This window comes from Nesoenas mayeri (assembly GCF_963082525.1).
Source record: "Nesoenas mayeri genome assembly, chromosome: 3".
NCBI lineage: Eukaryota > Metazoa > Chordata > Aves > Columbiformes > Columbidae > Nesoenas > Nesoenas mayeri.
In genome coordinates, this window is record NC_137544.1 from 52,457,335 (window position 1) to 52,470,968 (window position 13,634).

The 13,634-nt window shown below is 38.4% G+C and overlaps 1 protein-coding gene across 1 annotated transcript in view; it reads right to left on the reverse strand.

Annotated features, from left to right (window-relative positions):
* FAM184A (family with sequence similarity 184 member A) overlaps positions 1 to 12,863 on the reverse strand; it is a gene marked incomplete at both ends in the record, with an annotated part of 74,376 nt that extends 61,513 nt beyond the window's left edge. Inside the window, 1 exon segment of the mRNA XM_080342089.1 lies at positions 12,696 to 12,863. Within this exon segment, the coding sequence (XP_080198215.1) occupies positions 12,696 to 12,863 (168 nt within the window).
* Between the last annotated feature and the right edge of the window lie 771 nt (positions 12,864 to 13,634).

The following is a 13,634-nucleotide window of genomic DNA, read 5'->3' on the forward strand; positions in this document are numbered from 1 at the left end:
TAAGGGACTAATTACTGAAGTATTAAGTAAACATAAATCCCTTTGCACTTACCAAGAGTTAGACTTAACTTTCTATTCTATCGGGAAAACAAACCCACACACAAACAAAAAAAGCCCGAACAAAAGACAACACTACAAAAAACAAAAGACAACACCACAAAAAACAAAGCACATACACCCCTAACACAAACCATCACAGAAAAAAAAAAAAAAAAACACACACACACAAAACCACATAAATTACACTAGCCAAAGAAATCTGATCATCTGAGTTTCTCAGGTCACATAAAAAAAATTAAACTTTTATTTTCAATGCTTTGTGAATGTATGCAAGGAATTCAACATAAGCTGCCTTACAAGGCTCTTTGGCTATAGTACATAGAAGATTCAAGTCTGGTAATACTATACTGTACTTCAGAAAGCAAGATATTAAAATGAGCTGTTAATGCTGAAGCTCTAAGCCATACTCCCATCCTATAACTGTTGAAAAGCATATACATCCTTCCATACCCATATTCTATACATGTTGAGAAGTGAAATTTGCATTGTAGGTTCAGCTTCCACCATGTCCCGGTTGCCTAAGAAAAGTCAAAAAATACCTAAAAATAAGCTATGTCATCTATTGTTCTGTATGGTTTCTGCTTGAAAGCAATGTAGTTCTCTTTAGGAAACAAGTATAAGGAAGGTGTAAAATGAGGTGAAGGTGTAACCACCAGGAAATTAATTTATTTCAACATATGATACAGCCTATTGGGACTCTCAAATAGCAGCTAATGCACCATTTATAAAGGCAAACACAAGTGTATAAGACAAAACCAGCTATGCATTATACTCCCTGAGTTGTCACGCAATAAATCAGTGACTTGAAATAGAAAGGTAAATTAATCAAATTACTTTAAGTAAGCTTATTTTGACAGAGACTGAAAATTCCCCTATGATAAAAGACAGTTGCAAAAATACTCTTTCACAGCTCTCTAATGAACAGGATTATCTTAGGTGTTCATTCTGTGTACAACTCAAATCAACTATTTCCTCCTGTTAAAGACTTGTTTAGCATATACTTGTAACTGCAACTCAGTTCCCTTGTGCTGGAAGAGGTGTGGCAGTACCAACATCCAATCAAAACCCCTTTTTAGTTCTGGGATGTTAACCTCTACCAGTCAGGTTATGTCAGAAACAACCGCTATGAATCTGTAGCACAGTTAGCTGTAGGCAATTTCTTAAGACAGTCAAAACTTGTGAAGCATACTAATGGGGAGGAAAAAACAAACAAACAAACAAACAAAAAAAAAAAAACAAGAAAGAGAGAGAAAGAAAGATGACAAGGAAAAAAAAAAAAAGAAAAAAAGATTTAGTGACAGATGTACAAATTTCCCAGTCTGCCTCCTGGTGAGAAAGAATCCCATTTATCCTCTAATCACCTCTCTACAATATAGTTGACACATCTGCTATATGATTAGACCTTAAATTGCTGCAAGGAAAACAGGATAGGCCAAAGGGCTACTCTAAGTTTTGCTTTAGTCTCTACACTGTATTTCCTTACAGATTTATTTCTTCAATATTCGCATACTTGATTTGAGTCTTTCAGGTATAGAGATCTCCAGAGGAATTCAAGGTAGTATGTTTGCATTGCATCTGTTTGTGGGTATTTAGACTCCATCAAACAATGCACTGGAAAGTTCTCAGAGCTGAGCAACTGTCTTTGCATTGAGGAGGTAACAGTAGTTTGCCCTTGGCAGAATAAACAAATAAACAACACAGCAAAGATCTTCAGTCTACAAGAATTGTTCCATATACAACCCAATTAATTTTCTCTCAGCAGAGAGAAACCAGGACATAAGTTCAAAGCTTCCCAAAACAAAAGTAGCAACACCTAAGTGGAGAAAAAGGGTGAAGAGGGTATTCATCTTACAGACCTGTATCACTGCTTTTGATTAATCATCAAAATAAACGTTTCTAAGTCCTATATAATTTCAAGGCAAAATCCAGAAACAAAATATATACCTACAATAAATTTTGCTACAAGATAACTACATTTCCAACTTTAAAAAAATTTTACAAGGTAAGAATACAATTATTTCAGAATAGAATTAAACCAAGTAAAAATCCTGAAGGAAATAATCAACTTTTGGGTTGTATATTGCCTAAGTCATCTCTAGGAAATCAAACTCAAACACCTCTTTTAGAATCTTGACAACATGAATAAAATGCTGCTTATTTAAATATTCTCAAACTTTTTAATTTGCTAACTGACAAAACTCCCTGAAAAATACTAGTGTTTTTGTTTTCACTTCTTTATCTTTTTTGTCAGGCTTTTGGGAAGCCACTACAAAATGGCACACATTTTCAGATAAATAATTCACTGCACTTACCTTGATAATATTCAGTGTAATCAATGTTACAGGTCACCACAACAACTACATAAAAGGATGGAGCAACTGTAGTTATGTAAGTTGGGCCTCTAAAGACATCTTGCTAGTAGGGAAACATACTGGTTTGCATAACAGGAAATAAAACTTATTTGCCTTTGACATCAGTGACAGTGAATGTAGAAGGTCGAGGCAGGCCTATGTTCAGCACCACGGAGAGCGACAGGCGCGCACCGATTGGCGCGCTCCACGTTCAGCACCAAGGAGAGCAACACAAGTCCTCCGATTGACGAGTCCCCCGTTCAGCACCACGGAGAGCGACAGGGGCTCCCCCGCCTCCACGGACACGGCGCAAAATGGGGCAAGGGAAGAAAATCCAGCGAAACCGACGCGCCAAGTGTCAGACAAGGCTCCGCTTCACAAGTCTTCTAAGGAAAGTACGTGCAGACTCATCTTTCACTAAAATATAGATCATGCTCTTTGTTTAAATCAGTTCTTACATATAAACTTGAGGGTACTCTCCATTCTTTGACAAACTACTGGGTTTTTACACTTCCCAGACAAGAGAATTTTACTTCTTTCTGTACACATTCTTCCCTTTTCTGTAACAGCCTATAAGAAACACGTCTTTTTTTTTTCCCTCCTTTTTTCTTTTTTGTCTTTTCTTTTTTAAAAAGCGTATGGCTGTTTGGTTTATGCTGAGAAAAAAATTGCAAGAATGTGTCCTAAAGCAGAGACTGGACTCTGACATGAAGATCAGTTGTGTTCTTTGAGCTGATCTGGGAACATTCTGTGGCCATTCTCTCTACTCTGACAATTCTTTTCTTGCTTTTCTTTATTTCCATGCTCTGCTTCACACTTTGTCCTGTGTACCTTTTCAATTTACAGTGTAGACCATTTACCACTTAGTGTATTGGGCATATTCTGCCTTACCTCTAAATACCTAATGTGTGAGGTTGTAATTCTCGTCATTTATGTTTGGGCAGGCACTGCCCAAAAGAGGGTCAAGAGTTAGTAGCAAATCTAGAGTCAAATAGGGTATGTCAGTCAGGACTTCAGTAAGATTTTTGTAAAGGGGCCACATTTACCAGAATTTCATACAGGCACATACAGAACCATATTTATTTTATAGTGAGAGGACACATTATTTGTCTCCAACTTTGACACACTAAGTTTTCTGAAAGCAGGAAATTTAGTTTCCCTCAGGAACATGGAGCATCAGCCCAATAATAATAAAAAAAAAAAATGCCATTAGAGAAAAAAACTCTATTACACAAGCAGCTATATAAAAAAAAATATCTAGGATTTGGAATATAGTTTACTCTAGAGTACCAACTCATAGCTATGGAAGAGAATACCAACCAACAGAAGCTAAAATTGCTTCAGGTTCTTCACTTGTACAGAATGTGCAAGGATACTCAATACAGCAGTGCCTGCCCAAACATAAATGACGAGAATTACAACCTCACGCATTAGGTATTTAGAGGTAAGGCAGAATATGCCCAATACACTAAGTGGTAAATGGCCTCCACTGTAAATTGAAAAGGTACACAGGACAAAGTGTGAAGCAGAGCATGGAAATAAAGAAAAGCAAGAAAAGAATTGTCAGAGTAGAGAGAATGGCCACAGAATGTTCCCAGATCAGCTCAAAGAACACAACTGATCTTCATGTCAGAGTCCAGTCTCTGCTTTAGGACACATTCTTGCAATTTTTTTCTCAGCATAAACCAAACAGCCACACGCTTTTTAAAAAAGAAAAGACAAAAAAGAAAAAAGGAGGGAAAAAAAAAGACTGACTGATTTTAATGACATGGGAGTTTAGTGAAAATATAAGCTAACATTATAATATTTAGATACAATACAGAAAGCTAGTGAACAATCCAACTAAAATAAAGGATCAAAAATTTCAAATGAAGTTTTACCACTCAGTGGAACAACAAAAAAAGTACTTTTTTCAAATATGTAAGCAGCTTACATTATTTACATCAGCAATACAGTTTAATGTTGGAAAGTCAGGCATACATAGATTTTTAAGGTGTTTCAAAATATCTTTTAGTCTGTAAACATACCCTTGAATACTTATTACTAATAGCTACAAATAAACAATTTTTTTTCAAGTGTGAAACCTATACTTAGAATTACACAGAGCAGATAATTTTTTTTAAAATCAAGTCCTTTTCCCTAATCTTCATTACAGAAATAATTTGCCACTATTTTCATTTGTCAAATTTTAAAAGGACAAAGACAGTCACAGGAGATTGCTGAAATACATTTTAGTACAACCTATCCAAATACATAAGCATCCATACTGCAAAATACTAGATTTGAAAAGGCAGCGTCAGACACTCTTTACTAAAAGTTATAACTTTCAGTCACGTTGTGAGCAAAAATGTTGTTCAACTAAAAATCTCTAGATTATAGCACACCTGTTTTCTGAACACACTACAATTCAGGTTTCTAAAAACAAAATTTCAGGAAACTGGCTGGAAAGATTACTTCAATCTCAAAAATTAAAATAGAAACCAAGTATTTCTTATTATCACCTCATATTTCTTCTTCTAGCTAAAAGGCTGTCTTTTAGTTAATGGGAGTGTCTTGAACAAGAAGGAAGACTTAATGACCTTTTTAACAGTAGCTATTTTTAAAGGCTGTCATTTTGAGCCTAACCAAGTGATAATCTCAACAAAAGGTTGTTCTTCCTCATAGCCTTCTACATTCAGCTAAAAAGCCTAACTGAGGAAACAATCAGGCAACATATATTAAGTAGGACAAGATGGTGAATAGCTTTAGAGGGGTTTTGTTTCTTCTCATTATTTTTGGAATGCAATGCCTTTGTTTATTGGTATGATATCAGTCATTAGAAGAATATATAGAAGCCTGGCTTACATGGCCAAACTTGGATTAGTCAAGAGACACACACATCTGAACTCATTATGTTATGTTGAAATTTGCTGGACTTATTTAGCAATAAGCATACAAAAAGTAAGAAGTTCATTACTATTTAAGGTAATGGGCCCCCTCCTCCACATGGTTAGCAGGGGAGGTAAAGTTTTTTATGATGACTTAGAGAATGGAATGGAGAAACAGTAGTATCACCAATAAAATTACTATTGTTATTAAAGCCAAACCCTGAGTTTAGAGGACGAGATATTGAAAGAATTTCGGTGGTCAGAAGCTACTTAAAGCTGGAAGTTACTGTACCAGTACAGTGACTTATGATAAATAACACTTCTACACATACATTAAAAGCAGTATGCATATAATTGTACTTTTAGACATTCAAAAATAAAACGTGTGACCAATAGGTTCCATGATAATATAGAAATATCCAACCAAAACCAACCCTGTTATTGAATACAGTGTACAATGTTTGAAGAAAGTACAGAGTCACTGTGACTAAGATTACATTTTCTAAATAAGTGGTAAGACTCGTTTTGCAAAAACTTCTTTGCATTTTCATGGAATTCCAGATTGGAAAACAAACAAACAAAAACCAAAAATCTACACAACAACAAAAATGACAACAACAAAAAAAAACCCAACTATGTTCTGCTGATACATTTTTATAGGATCTGGCAAATCAGAACTTCTTGCAGGATTGAGTACTTTGAAGTGTTATGCCCATGCTAATTTACAAGTGTACAAGGAAAAGAAACTATAAATACCTCGTACAATTACCTAGAGTTCAACCATTGATCTTCAAACACACATAAAGGACTCTCCTGTTTACAACTTTTGCATCTAGAAGAAAGTGCTTCAGTATTATTTTCTTAACTCTGAACTAGCACTTTCTTGATTTTATCTAAACCAAGATAATAGCAAAAGCCTTCTTTCATAATGCAGCATTTATCAAAAAAAATGTAACAACAGAAAATAAAAACCAGCACAAAATCAAACTAAATTTAGTTTCCCCCTCCCCTCCATAGGATTTATATCTTAATACATAAAAAGCAGCTGAAGTTTAACAGATTTTAAACCTTATGGATGTTGTCATATCAGGATTCATTTACGGCTGCATGTTCTTTCCTTTATAGTTTTTAAATTTTGACATGTTGATAACATTGACCTTTGTACTAAAATCATCATCTTTCAGATTTTCTTTAAATATCTGATGTATCAGATTTAACAACTGAAGTACGTATCTGAGCAATAACATCTAAGAGTCCTCCAGCTCCTTGTAGTTCTATATTATTTAATTATAGCAAAAAATAAGAATAAGCATAGAGCAAGAGGATACATATAAACTCATAAAATCATTTAGGATGGAAAAGACCCTTAAGATCACCATATCCAACCATAAAGCTAACACTGCCAACTCCACCAATAAACCATGTCCCTACATGTTACATCATATTATTACTCCTCTCTCTCAGTTTATTTTGATTATTCTTCTGGCTGCTTGTAAAACCTGGAAAAAACAAACAAACAAAAACAACCCACACCAACCTCAGAGAAGCTAATATAGCACAAGCAATTAAAAAGGCATTTTAGACTGGTAGTTTATGTGAACGTGCAATCAGTTTTTCAAGAACATCACACTTCCATTTACACACACATACAGAAAATACCTTTAGAACATTAAGTTGTTCAGTGGTCTCAGAAGAACTCTGAGTTAACAGTCAACCACTAAAACTATGTGGGTAGAGAGGAAAGGAATTTCATTTGAGTATTTTTTTTTTTTTTAATATTAAAAATCTCTAATTTTTGTCCCACTTCTCTCTTTCTTCTTGGTATCTTGTGACAAAAGACTATAAAGTCATTGACTTAATTCACTCATGATACCACAACAATGAGCTCCATACTACAACCATAAGAGGTCCAACACAGCATCCCTTTAGTCTCACCTTATAGGTGTGCAATGATAATGAAAGGAAGAACCATTCAAGAGATACTTTGAAGACTTTTGAACAATGTATCAGAATAATTATCATTTTTCAATTAGTCTTATTGGAAAAAAAAACAGCATTAAATAAGAGTTCCCAAACTCCATATCAGGGCTGTCAACTTTTTAAAAATACCTCATCTCTTCTTTCAGAGACAAAGAGAATATTAACTAAAACACCAAATTGCACATTTTTTTTATCCTACAAAACCCGGAAGGTAAGCAAGACCTCCTCAGGTCTAAACTGGAAGCTAAAGCTGCTTTAAACAATGCTAAGTGCTTCAACTAGCAAGTATTCAGATAAAGACAACTGTTGATTTTATATAAGGTCTGAAGATTCCGAGAGCTTGAAAGCTCTACTTACTTCTTCCAAACTACACAAGATGGTATTAAAAACATGCCATTTTTGACTAGTCCCATCTTTGTCCTTATGGCATGACAGGTAGAGAAAACTTCTGTGAATATCACTTGCTAAGACCATAACTACTGCAGAAGGAAGACACAGTCAGAACACCTCATGTAATAATGAAACATATCATTTATTCACACATTAACAGTCAGAGCATATGCAAAAATTTTGACATTCCAATGTGTAGTCAAATCACACCCGCCTCAAAATTTCACTTCTTTTCATGCAATCCCAGAACTGTTAGCAAATACTGGCATACTGCCAATGTTAACACACATTGGAGAAATTACATAAGGTTGCTTAAAAACTAAAACCCAAGTTTTGTAAAAACTGTTAATGGCATCCACTATCACATGATGACAGCTCACATCAAAACAGTTCTACCGGGTTTTTTAGATTCTCATTTCTTCCCTACTTTGAGGGCTGTTCTTTTAAGTTTTCTTAAAATCCTATGCACAATGAACCTTCTGCAAGAAGAAGCCGTTTTGTTGCCTGAAGCAGAATACTTCCAAATAAAAATTGACAAAGTTTCACAGGGAACATTTTGTTAAGAGTTATTACTATAAGTCAAACCATATAGCTCTTACTTCTTTAGCACTGTGTTCTGTGATAGCTGAGGAAGACCTTTAACAATCTCAGCAAAAGAGCCCACACAATAAGAAGAATAAGTATCTGAATTAAAGAGCATCAAATTTGCTCTTTATTCTTTGAAATAAATTTGCAATCTACATCACCAAGCAACTCATTGGGCTAACTACTATATTAACAGCTGCTCTCTAATACAGGAAGACAGAAAGGAAAACAAAGGAGAATTAAAGAAAAAAAGTTTCCCAAATTTACACAAGAAGCTGAGGGCAGAGTTGAGGCCAGAACTGCGGTCTCCTGAGTGCCAGATTCTAGTTTCTTGTTTAGTGAAGCAGGGCGTGCCTTGGATAACTTTGTTGCCTTCACCTTTGAAGTAGCTGAGTTTTTTGGAACCTTTCCAGAACTAAACTGTCAGCTCCAAGTATGCACAAATGAAAAACATAAAAGTTTTGCACAGTTTTTTTTCTTTTTATTAAATAGGTATAAATGATCACTGTAGGGTATGTATCATTTGTATGGCACTTACAGACTCTTCTTCCACTTAATGTAAAATTTCTACAACTAATATCATGCAACCAAATCAATGCTGAAGATTCTCACTGTATAATCTCAGTGCAGATCATGAATTTATTCCACAAAAGCCAAAGATTCATGTCAATATTACAAAGCTTGCACAACAGATTTGCAGACACATTTAGGATATGGATTTCTCAATCACAAATGCTAAAGCTGCAAACTAGAGCACAAAAAACTAACAAAAAACCCCATCACAAAACAAAACCACTTGAATTGGTACTCTTCTGATAATTGTAAAAACTAATCCCATTCTCCCCTACTGATGTAAGCATGGCAGCAACTTGTTTCTTGTTTTCTATTCCAGTTGTCTTATGCAAACTAATTAAATATATATATGCATATTTTCATCTGCAGCAGGCATAATACAACACTGCATTAGCACTCCAGCATGCAGTAGTACAAACATCTATTCAATCTCATAATCGCAGTTCATTTCTTGTTGGCTTTAATCTTTGTGTCAGATGCTACTTTATCCCCAAACTGGTACACAGATCTTTCAAAATGCCTAAAAATAAGGAGCTTATACTGAATAGGAAAACCTAAAATTGCTTCTGTTACAATTTACCGCAGTATTTAAAGATGACATGGAGTACCATCTTATTTTTAAAGCCGCATTTCTAACTACTTGTTTTACCTTCCCCTTTAAATTAAGCATATTAAAGATAAATCAAGTAAGTGTTCCCCCTCCCTGCCAAAAGTAAAACTATAGTTAAGCACTTCAGAGGTGCTGTGTTTAGTGAAATGGATTTGTATCTTATTTTGCCTCACTCTGAATTACTGATCAAATCTTGCTATTAAAAAAACTTCACCTCTTTCTTTATGTTCCTGTATTGTTTTGACTGAAACATCAGATTCTCTTTAAGCAATGCAAAAACATAACAGAGGAATCCCAGTTTGGCAATTTTACATTTACTTCATGAGTGACCTGCATCTTCTGTGGGGAAAGCATTTTCTTCTGCTGCTACTCACAGCTTGTAATACAAACTATACACAGATAGTAAAAAATAAAGTATTGAGTTACTTCCTTTGTCAGAAGACAGAATCTGTCTGGATAACTTAACTACATGCATCTCTTTGGCAACACCCCATGCACATTTATATTTCCTTTTACTATACTACATTAGTGGGTTTGTTTTGACCTGGTGAAGCACCTGACTTCAGCTCTAAATCCACTGAGACTTAATATATCTTCAAGACAGTCTTTGAAAAGAGTTGGAAGACACAAATAAATGCAGAAAACAGTTGGAAGGCATGTGAGAAGTGTCTTAAATATAAGACATTAAGCAATTTGAGAAGCGCAATTAAGAAGTATTCTTAATAAGAAGTTCCTAGATTACTGAAGAGGAATTCTATACACATAAGTTAGTAAGCATTTGACCAAGCTAGAACAGCAGAATTTGGTCAAAAGACCTCCACAGAAATATCCTGATATCTTTTTCACATCAGCTTACTTCCAGAAATTTTCTGCAATATGAAGTTCATTTTTATCTGACAGTTAACTCTCACAGAAATTAAGCATCATGTTTATATTTTTCCCCTGTATCATAATTTCTTTCTCAAGGATTAATTTCTGCACCCATCTATCAAATCAGGCTTCAGATTATAGAGCGGGTTAGCAAATTTAGATTATTCTTTATCCAGAAGTCTCTATACTTTTTTTAAGCCTCCATTTCTGAAAGGTCAAGTAACAAACAGAAATGTAGCACCCAGCCGTTTAACTACAACAACTACAAAATTTGCACCTCTAACTCAATTAGATTAATGCTATAGAATACTTTTTATTGTTGTAATAGGTGCAAGAGAAGTATTTTTATAAAACAGGATGTATAATATCTAAAAATATTGTTCTTCACTCTAGGCCTTCCGTCAGTACAAAGAACAGCTGATTTTCCAAGTTTTCTCCCTAAAACTTGAAAACAGAACACAAACACACAAACTAAGACATTACTAGAATCTGCAAGTCACTGGGAAACTAATACAAGATTCCAGTTCTGTAAAAGTCTAATTCACATGTGAACTACTTGTACAAGCACATAGTTTACAGTTATTTTAAACAGCCAAGCAGAATACAATTGATAGCTTTTATTTGCAGTATTCTGAAGTCTTTGGCAGGACAGACATGCACATGACCAGTTCCCCAAATTTTGAAAGAATACTATGACTCATTAAAAAAAAAATTAACCCCCCCCCAGTATTTAACTCTCTTAATGTTTTCCAGTACAGAAGTTCAAAATATTCCAGCTCCATGCACTTAAATCCATATTTAACTCACATCCACCTCAAGATATTTGACATATAATAACTGGGAGCACAGGGCACGTGTCCAGTGATGTGGAACTCATTGGTCTAAACTTCGTAACAGAAGTGGGACAGTTTCTGGAATCAACTATAAACTGCTGGGTAAATTCCTAGATAAAGAAAGGGACATATAGCAAAGGAGACACACAGAAATAAAATTTATTCTTTGAAAGTATTACTTTGCATATCCACTAGTCCTTAAGGGTAGTCTACAATATATTTATGATCTCCAGGTGCTTTTTGAAACTTTTGGTGAGCATAGGTCTATAGTAATATCTTTAATATTTTCATTAGCAATTTGTATGCATATGGAGTAAATCTAAACTGATTCTTCAGCTTATTTTAATCTTATATTTCTCCTTATGAAATTACAATTTTAGTTCCCCTGATGTTAATATATAAATAAAGTGGACTCTGAATTCAAAGACAAAATACCCCTCAGTCATCAGTTTTCCAATGCATTAAGGTGCACAGTGTTCCATGATAAATACTATTTTTAACTGTTTGACGGTGCATCAACTGTGCATAAATATGAACTGTCTCCACTGTAAGACTGCCAGCAGTCTTCATTCTCTTCATTCTTAATGCCAATGAAATGTCACCTTCTTCCATTTTAGCATACATTTGAAGAATATTAGCAGTTCCTACCATGCTTATAAATTACTTTAAAGTGTTTTAGCTAAGTAACTCATGACAAGAATTATTTCTTCTGCTTTCTCTTTAACAGAGATAATCTGTCTCTCATTTCCTAAATAATGCTATTCACCTATGGCTTGAGCATCATGCAAGAGAGATCACAGCACCAAAGCATTTTGAAAAATTATTCTAAGTAAATCATAGCCACAATCATATCTAAAACCTGAGGCCTACCAGCCTTTAAAAATATGCTTTTAAAACACCTTGTAGTTTGACTGCAACCTTTAACAAAGAAATAATGTGTTTTCTATACTGGGGATAATATCATGAAAACTGTTCCCTCAGCAATACAAGACTGGAGATATTATCATACTTCGTTCTCATCAGCTAAGTCATTTAAGATATTACCAGACACCTTATACAAGAGTACTTCTCTTCAGCAAAAGGGAAGCAAGCATCACTTGTATCTGCCTATTTAAAAAGACCCAGAGAACGGCTTACAAGAGAGCCAGAAGCTATAATTTTTATAGAATAAATACAAAGTATCAACCTCACAATAAGGAATCACCTCCCACACACCCAGATACCTGGCTGTGCTACACGGAATTCGGACAAAACTAACTGGTGAGCGGTACTGCGGCTCTTCCCGTGAACGGTTCGCCTGTCAGACCCGCTGTTCCCGGTCCCCACGTTTGCTGCACGCCGGAGCTTTCCCGGCAGGACCCCGGCACGGAGCGCTCCGGTGCCCCAGGCTGCTGTCAGGGCAAGGCGGCCGCTCCAGGCCCGGCCTTGAGGGTACAAACCCGGCCGCATCGCACCCGGAGGAGAGCCTGCCTCCCCCAGCCACCTCTCTGCCCACCCCATGGCAAGACGCGACAGGTAACAAAACCACAAGAGAGAAACGGCGGCCGAGGACCCGGGCGGGGGGACGCTCCCTCACCTTGGTGAGCTGGGCAATCTTCTTGCTCATTTTGAAATGCAAGTCCGGGCTGTGTTCGGCGCCCACCCCCGGCTGGGCCGAGCCGGAGCCGAGTTTTCCCGGGCCGGGCGCGGAGCCGCCGCCGTAGCTGTGCTGCGGCTGCTGCCAGCCCATCCCCGGGGTCGCCATCTTCGCTGCCCGGCTCCCGCCGCCGCCGCTCGGGCTCCGCCGGCACCGGCCCTACCGGGGAGCCGCGCCGAGGGCGCCCCGGCCGCGAACCACTGCTTGCGGCGGCTCCTCCCGCTCCGGGACCGGCCTCAGTCGCCTCCTACTGCCGCCGTCCCCACCAGCGGCGCCGGGCTGCAGCGTAAACTCCTCGGGGCCGCCGCGAGAAGCGACGCCAGCCTCTCCTCTCTTCTCGCCGCCCGGCAGCGGGCGGGGAGGCGGGCGGGTCGGTTCCAGCCCTCGGGCGGCTGAAGGCCGGGCGGGAGCGGCGGCGGGACGGCTGTGCCCGCTTACCGGGCTGCCGCCGGGCTGTTTACGCCGCGCAGCCCCCGCGTCACTCGCCGGCCCCGCCCGCCCGCTCGCCCTCCCGCAGCCTCCCCCCCCACCCCCGGAGCGGCCGGGGCCGCGCGCGCCACCCAGCGAGCCAGCCCGCGCGCCGGCCAGCGGAGCCTCGCGACCGTCCCTCCCCGCCCCCCGCCTCCTTCCCGTGACAGGTGCGCGCGCTGCGCTCTCGCGCACGGCCAGCCGTTGGCGGCGGCGCCTGGAGCCGTTAGGCGGGGACTCGCGGCTCCGGCTGCGCGCGGGGGCGGAGACAGCCCCGCCCAGCACGGGGCAGCAGCCGCCGCGCGCTGGAGCGGGGTCAGGGACAGAGTGGGGCAGGAGGGGTTACAGGTTTTTAGGCAGGGTTTGCCCTCTGTGGAAGGGTTTGCGACACCTACTCCAACTGCCTCATCC